This window comes from Hipposideros armiger, unplaced genomic scaffold (assembly GCF_001890085.2).
Source record: "Hipposideros armiger isolate ML-2016 unplaced genomic scaffold, ASM189008v1 scaffold_1620, whole genome shotgun sequence".
NCBI lineage: Eukaryota > Metazoa > Chordata > Mammalia > Chiroptera > Hipposideridae > Hipposideros > Hipposideros armiger.
Window position 1 is genome coordinate 138,606 of NW_017732970.1, and position 8,378 is coordinate 146,983.

The 8,378-nt window shown below is 49.2% G+C and overlaps 2 gene segments (V, D, J or C); both read left to right on the forward strand.

Annotated features, from left to right (window-relative positions):
• Nucleotides 1–3,446: 3,446 nt before the first annotated feature.
• Nucleotides 3,447–4,306, forward strand: LOC109377914 (immunoglobulin lambda variable 3-21-like). The segment is given in 2 exon segments: nt 3,447–3,557; nt 3,909–4,306. Coding segments are annotated over 2 exon segments (429 nt in total).
• Nucleotides 4,307–6,970: 2,664 nt separating this feature from the next.
• Nucleotides 6,971–7,531, forward strand: LOC109377913 (immunoglobulin lambda variable 3-25-like). The segment is given in 2 exon segments: nt 6,971–7,053; nt 7,179–7,531. Coding segments are annotated over 2 exon segments (402 nt in total).
• The last annotated feature ends 847 nt before the right edge of the window (nt 7,532–8,378 follow it).

Sequence of the window (8,378 nt, forward strand, 5' to 3'; positions counted from 1 at the left end):
ATATATACAAATAAAAATATAGTTTTACTATATTTAGCCTTTTGGGATTGACATTTTTCTTCAGTACCATCCCCTGTAGATTCCTCAAAAATGATGTTGTATTAAGAGTTCATTCCTTGGGCTGGACGAGTGGCTCAGTTGGTTAAGAGTTAGCTTCAGAATGTGAGCTTTGAGCAACAGGGCCATTGGTTCGATTTCCACATGGGGCAGTGACACTGCACCAGAATGAGCTGCCACTGAGCTGCCCACATGTGGCAGGATGGCTCAGCTGTGAAAGCACGTGCTCCTAACAACAAGACTACCTCTTCAATGGTGGGCTACACCCGCCCACAACTAAGACTGAACTAGGCACCTTGAGCTGAGCTGCCACCCGATGGCTCAGTAGATAGAGCATGCACTCTTAACAACAAGGCTGCCGGTTCGACTCCCATGTGGGATGGTGTCTATGCCCACCCACAACTAAAACTGTAACACAGCACCTTGAGCTTAGAGGCCACGACTGTCGACAGGCAACCAGATAGCGACTGGCGCCCTCCACAACTAAGATTGAAGAACAACAACTTTGCTAGTCCCCTTCCATGTATGTCACGTCCTGCGTGGCAAAGGCAAATGGGACACGAGAGGGGCGACGCAGATTGAATAAGAACAAGAGACAAAAGTAAGATTTAAGAGCGAGACCAAGGGACCCAGTCTTCAGATCAAGACTGAGCCCCGAATCGGGTCAACGCAAGGCTTTTATTAAGATTGTTCAAAGAAGTAAACTGCTGAAGTGTGAATCATTAACCGTGTATACGCAGGTGCCTTAAGGCTTGTTCCCATTACCTGACCCCTTTGTACTCCAACAAATGCTATGCCTTCATACATCACTGCACAGCCCCAGGACACTCTATTACATGTCCTCCCAGGGGAGACAACTGATATCATTCCATCAGGTCTCAGTTTTTCGAGACACCCCCCAAGAGAGCTTTACAGATATCATTCCATCCAGCCTCAGTTTCCGAGACACTCTCTCGACTACAGGGTATGAGGCTAATGCAGAGGGGGTGGTCATGGGATTGGCTGTAAGACAACACATGTAACCTTTTTAAACTGTATAATTCATGTGTCCACATTCTCTGTCTGGCCAGTGTAAATTTTTTTTATCCTGCAATGGGGACCAGAATTGGGGAGGGAAACTTGTCCTGAACTTGAACTTATATTTTCTGGTCTTTATTTACTATAGGATTTTTATCTGCAACCTCCAGTAGGGTGTTGTTTGAAATTCCATCTGACAATGTCTGCCTTTTAATTATAGTGTTTAGAAAATAAACTGAATGTAATTGGTAATATAGTTCATATATGTCATGTTACTATTTATTTATTTGCCCCATCCTTCCCATGTCCATTCTTCATTTATCTATTTTTTAAAATTAATTGAGCATTTTTAAATTTAAATTTATTTATTTAAATTGAGAATTTCTCCCTCTTATTAGCTATAATTCCTTGCTATGTTATTATCTGTAACTTGACAAAGTGTGATTCAGGTGATGTTAACCAGGGTATAGAGTATAAGAAACATATACAAGGTGTGATCCAAACAACGTTGTGATTGTCAGACTCACAGTGTCACCCCTGGACACTGATAGGACCTAGGCACAGTGAGCTCTTCACCGGAAATGCAGGTCACCTCACTGTCCAGGAGGGATTCTGGGGAACTGACACTCTCCTGGGCATGTCCAGAGACACCCTGACCTCTCACCCTCTGCCTCTGATCTAGAGGCTGCAGCACCTTTGCTGAGGGTCATCTCAGGGAGTGGAAGGCAGCAGTCAGAGCCCCTGTTCCCTGGATGGGGCATCACAGACCCTTTAAGAGACTCTCTGAGAGTGAAGTGGATTCTCACTCCTCGGGTCACAGCTCTGACACTGGGCTGTCTTTGTTCAGTGACAGGATCTGCCTCAGTGGAGGGACCACTGACCATCTAGACCCTGGAGCTCACAACCTGTGCAAAGACCATGACCCTGGGGTACCTCACAGTGATCATGGAGCCTAAAGCTGGTGTCTCTGTCAGGGCTGGGTTTCTGGTGATTATAACAAATTTACTTAAAACATTCATAAAAAATTTGAAAACAATGGAAGTGTTGAAAATGCCAATTGCGCAATGATGGTGCCAACTTGGGCCAGTTAAGCAACGTCCTCCACAACTAGACTAAAGAACAAAACAACAGCAACTTGTCTGTTCCCCTTACCCTGAATCCCCAGCGCTGTTCCCCTCCCCCAATTCCCCAATTAAAAACAAAACTCTTAATAAAAAAAAATTTTTTTTAAATAAATAAATAAAATGATACCAGAGGTCTCTGTTCCCTGGTTCCAAGCCCCCAAACCCCACACATGACCACCCACCACCCAGGCATATGTGCAATGCTGTTTCATGTGGGACAGGTCATCTCTCCCTCTGAACAATCCTGTTCAAGTTTTCATGGGTGATCTGAGCCCCTCATGCCTGGTGTGAGACAGGTAGGGTCATGGAGAAAAGAGTAATTCCTCCCCTGGGTCAAAGTCAGTGAGTCAGAATCAGGACCTGAGCACTGAGATCTGAATCCACTCAGAGACACAGGACCCCCTGTGCTTCCACAGGCAGTGTGGAGTGGCCACAAGGTGGCAACAGAGACCACCAAGAAGCCTCCTGAAGATAGGGTGGGGCCTGGGCCCCAGGAGCTCTAACATGCAGAGAGGGTTAGTAAGCAAGACCTGAGACCCAAAGGAAAACGTGTAGGTTTCCTACACCGTCACCTTTGACACTGATGTGAAACTCTAATTCCATGTCTCAGATCTGGTTCTTGCAGACTTTGCCTATTTCTCAGGCAAAGGTCCAGGTACTTCATTCCTCTCCAGCCCACCCCACTCATGCTAAGACTCTGTCACCCTGAAACCTTTCTCAAGCATAGAATCTGTCCCTTGCACTGAGTGCAAACTGAGGATACTGAGGAACAGCATTTATGACCTGATCCAGGAGGTCTCAGCAAGAATAGAATGTTACAGCACGTCACTAGCTCATTAAAAATTCGATGTGCTATTAACAAGGTAGGAATTTTTTCAGGCTCTGATGCTCACAAACTGTGATCTGGGTAGAATACTGCATAGACCTAAGGCTCAGATGGTCACCGCTAGTGTTAACAATCTATAATGGGTTCAGAAAATGCAAACAGACTTCAACTCTGAGCAGTACTGTGACCAGGCCAGTCCAGGATCCAGGTGAAGACAGTGATGGTGATGGAGATGTCCCGGACTATGGAACCAGAGAATGAACCAGAATTCCCGGGGCTGAAGGTGGAGTCTGCAGGAACCACCCCTCCCCCTCCTCTGCCTTTTGAGACTGAGCCCTACTCTGAAACCATACAATTGCTCAGGCAGCACCCCTACCCAGGCTGATTTGCATACCTAGCAGCTCTCTCCATCAAGGGGATAAGAGAGGCCTGGGAGGAAACCTGCTCAGCCTCAGGCCACAGGGAGCATAATCGGGGTGCCTCCACCATGGCCTGGACCCCTCTCCTCCTCGGCCTCATTGCTCACTGCACAGGTGCTGCATCCAGGCTCACACCCACCTAATGTCCAGGGCTCTGGACAACCTGACCTGACTCTGACTCAGCAGGGCACTGCCAGTGGGGGCAGGATGTTCATGACCCTGCTGCNCTTCTGTGCTCACTGGCTCTGTGTGACCCCTGAGGGGCTGCGCCTGCCAGAGAAGGAGGGGGGCTCTCATTCGTTCAAAGGCTCCATCCTCTAGCCCAGTCCAATGTGCCACTGAGGCTCAAATAAGGGGAGTTGGTGCCCTGGGGCCTCCACTCTGCAGCTCAGTGAGGCAGGCAGACAGGCGTCTCCTGGAAGAAACCTTCATCCTCAAGCCCTCCTATCCTAATCTCTCTTGCAGGCTCTGCGGCCTCCTATGAGCTGACTCAGCCTTCCTCCGTGTCAGTGACCCCAGGACAGACGGCCAGGATCACCTGCGGAGGAAACAACATTGGAAGTAAAAATGCTTACTGGTACCAGCAGAAGCCAGGCCAGGCCCCTGTGCTGGTCATCTATGGTAGCAGCAACCGGCCCTCAGGGATCCCTGACCGATTCTCTGGCTCCAACTCGGGGAACACGGCCACCCTGACCATCAGTGGGGCCCAGGCTGAGGACGAGGCTGACTATTACTGTCAGGTGTGGGACAGTGGTAATGCTCACAGTGACACAGGCAGATGGGGAAGTGAGACACAAACCCATTTCCCTGTCTGTGTCACATTCCTCAAGCCCCAGAAGGACTGGTGACAAAGCCACGAGCAGGTCTGCCCAGGTCCCAGATGAGATCTCAGGCTGCCCCCTTCTCCCAGTCCTCAGGGAGCTCTGCACAAGGTGCATCAGCAGTGGATTCAGGGCTCGCGGAACAAGGCATTCTCGGTGTTTCTGTTACTCAGGGAGTTGTCAAATGAGGGCCTGAGTTGAAGGATAAACTGATGGGATCACGTGTTCAGTGGTAATGGTCCTTGGATTTCTATGTAATGGTGACTGGGCCACACCTTGGCAACACATTCTAGAGTAAGCACCGGAACCTCCCAGTTCAGCAGCCCTGGGTTCCATGGAACCCTGGGATTCTGCATGGAGCACACTGGTGCTGTCGTGACTGTGGTGTCCACTTAGGCCCCTAATCAGGTCTGACACCCCCCCGCACACACACACACATCACAACACCTGGGACACCCTTGCAGCTCACAGTGGTGCCCTCACTGGGAAGTTCCATTGGTGCAGAGATTTTCCTCCCCCAAGGTTATGCCTTCTCTCTCAGGGTGACTCAGGCCCAATGAATGTCTGATGCCAAGATCCCAAGTCCCGCCTCAGTTCAATGTGTCCTCATAGGGCCTCCAACTGAGTCTTCAATTATCACCACATTGCAGGTCTGCACATTCTTGCCTCCTTGCACCCTTCCAGAGAGATCACCCCAAACCCTACTGTGTGAGGTTCTCCATGTCAGGGTGTCTCCAGGGAGTCCCAAAGAGAAAATATAAGTCTGCAGAGAATATTGAAGAGGAAAGAGATTCCCAGGGTAATCTCTGGAGTTGACAAACGTTCCTGAGAGGACTGACGAGCATATAGGGGAGGAAACCCAGTGAGGTGAGGAAAGAACTGGCCAGAGCCACACTCACAATCACACAGAGCTTGTGCTCTGTCAGAGAGGAAATGCTCCTACTAAGGCATCACATGACTGGTCAGAGAGCTTTGCCTCAGTGATGGGAAAATTAGCCCCAGACTAAAGGCTGCCGGTGCCACCAAAGAGTGTAAATTAAAGGAAAGTTGAGAAAGAAGTGAACTGTGTCCAAGGAATTTACTAAATTTAAAAATAAAAATCAAAAACATAGAAGGAAGTACAAGTATTCTGTACCCCACAGGGAAAAAGTCACAATAACTGTCATCCCAAAGAAAATATCCTGCAAAAAATCAGGAAAATATAAGTCATTATAAATACAAAAGCCATTTTTTTCAAAATGGACCAGAAATTGCTCAGATGATATATTTGTAAACTTGATACAAAACGATGAATATAACTCCATTTAATTGTTCATGAGACTAGAGCAGGGGTCGGCAAACTGCAGCTCGTGAGCCGCATCCAAAGAGCCGCATGAGGCTCGCCCGCTGCAGTTTGCCGACCCCTGGGCTACAGGAATAACTGAAAACGGTAAGCCAGACAAAGAGGACACAACAAAATTCAAACTGAACCTCTAGGTATAAAAGCTATAATATCTGAGATCAAAAAATACACTGGATGAGATGACAGCAGAATAGATGTTACCAAAGAAAAGATTAATGAACTTGATGACATAGTAATAGAAACACTTGAAAATGAGACATTAAAAAAAGGCCAAAATTGAAAAGTAATCTGACCTTGCCTCCAACATACCACCCCTGTGGCTGGAGAAAAGGAGTCTTCCTAAAACATGTTTTCCACATGATCACAGGATCCAGCATCTGAATCAAGCTCAGTCTGACGAGGGCAGAACAGGTCATCACCAACACCTAGGTGGCCTAGACGGACTTGGGGACACAAGCAGGAGGAAGTGAGAGTGTCCATGGTGACGTAGACCAGAGCTTCTGGCGCCTCTGTGAGCACACAGTCTCCTGGGGTCTCCTAAGATGCAGCTGCCACTGCAGCAGGTCAGATGGGCCTGGGAACCTATATGTCTGTCAGGTCTCAGGGGAGCTTGTGCTTCTGGTCCTCTGAAGACCACACTAGATGGCTTCACTCCTGCTCACCTGCTACTCACAGCTCAGGTGAGAGTCACCACAGGAAGGCACCACCTCTGCAGCACAGGAGACCTGCTCTCCCTCCCTCGCAGGCTCCGTGGAGTCTTGGCCCTACACTCACCTCTGTCCTCACCTCACCTTCTCATCAGGATTGGGGACGCAGTCTGTCCTGACTCACCTCCCTAGGCATCTGGGGCACCTGGTGATGGTCACCATCTCCTGTTCTCGAGCATATGTGACATTGGGGGTTATAATCCTGTCGCCTGTGCCAGCAGCTCCTGGGCACAGCCCCACATGGATGAAGACAGAGGGCAAGAATCCATCATCACAGACTCCAGACAACACCTCTGGCAACTCAGCCTCCCTGACATTCTCTCCCCTCCGGTCCAGCCACGAGGCTGGTTATTATTGTGGTTGCAAATCAGGGGCGGGGTGGGGGGGGGTGCTTTTCCCCACAGTGTCGTAGTGATGACAAGTGAGAACAAACCACAATNTTGGGTACAATCAACTCTCCACTCTGAAACCCACACCTGGCCCTGCTTCTGACCTCAGGAAATTACCAGCATGAGGCCCTTAGGCTCAGGGCTCAGGCAAGAGCTCAGACACACACACTGGGGAAGGGAGAACAGATTTGCATTCTAACTCCTCCCTTCCTGAGCTGCAAGAAGAGAGGATAAGACAGGAGCTGGGAGAGGCCAGTCCCAGCTGGGCAGTCTCTGGGAAGAGCTCCTGGAAGATTCTCCCCATGATGGACTGGCTTCCCTTCTACCTCCTGCCCCTGGTTTTCTCCACAGGTCAGAGTATCCCAGGGCACTCAGGGGGTCCCCCCTTCCAATATTTCCCTCCAAGTTCATACTTGAGAGACTTGTGTCCCAAATCTGGTGCATTCGGCATCATTTTTGTATTTTTCCTTTTCCAGGCTCCTGTGCTTGGGTTGTGCTGACACAGCCCCCATCTGCGTCGGCCTCCCTGGGAGCCTCGGCCAAGCTCACCTGCACCCTGAGCAGTGCGCACAGCAACTTCAACATTCACTGGTATCAACAGGCACCAGGGAAGGCCCCTCGGTATGTGATGAAGGTTAACAGTGACGGAAGCCACAGCAAGGGGGACGGGATCCCTGATCGCTTCTCGGGCTCCAGCTCTGGGGCTGACCGCTACTTAACCATCTCCAACCTCCAGTCTGAGGACGAGGCTGAGTATTATTGTAGTACAGGAAATAAAATTAATGACCAATTCCGTTATACCACAGTGACACAGACAAAGGAGAAGTGAGGCCAAAACCTACTTCCATTCCCTTTGCCCTACGGGGACACAGGGTAAGGTGATCTCTGTCTGTCTCCATGATCCTGAGGCCTTTGCCGCTTCCCCTTGCAAATCCTATCATCCTACCCCCTCCCTGAGACACCACAAGGGAGAGCTCATGGTTCCAACAGGGTCAGTCTCAGTGAGAGCACTGTCATCTGCTGTCACGTTACTGTGACAAATTAAGAGTATGAAGAAGTACGCCTTTTGTTGTCTGTTCCTTACCTGTGGCTTTGGCTTCAGAGATGCCAGGTGATTCTGGGACCAGAACATAAAATTTCACATCAAACATACTTGTGTGATATCAATTATACTCAATATAGCTGTTAAAGAAATAAAAAGAGGAGGAAGTCCTTGCCTGGCCTGTGGCCTTTGCAGAGTCTCCAGAAGGAACATCATCTAGTGCCTTTGTATCCTTGGGGAATCACTTGGGCCAACAAGCTGTTGACAATCTAATTGAGGAAGCAGCTGAAACAGGTCACAGGCCCTGCACCTGGAGGCAGGTGGAGCTGATGTGGCTGATAGTGTGATGGGGAGGCTGGGAGGGAGGGAGAGTGTGAGGGGGAGGCGTCCTTTCCCCTCAGGCTCCCTCTGCATCTCTCTGTCTCTCTCTCTGTCTCTCTGTCTCTCTGTCTCTGTCTCTCTGTCTCTCTCTCTCTCTCTCTCTCTCTCTCTCTCTCTGGAGATGTCTGGATTTTTCCATTCTTACTGTTTTGTTTTGTTTTTAATTTTTCAGTATATTTCTCTTCTACTCTTAGTTCCTTGTTCATTAACTCATTCTCTAATCATAGTGTGTGTGTGTGTGTGTGCGCGCGCG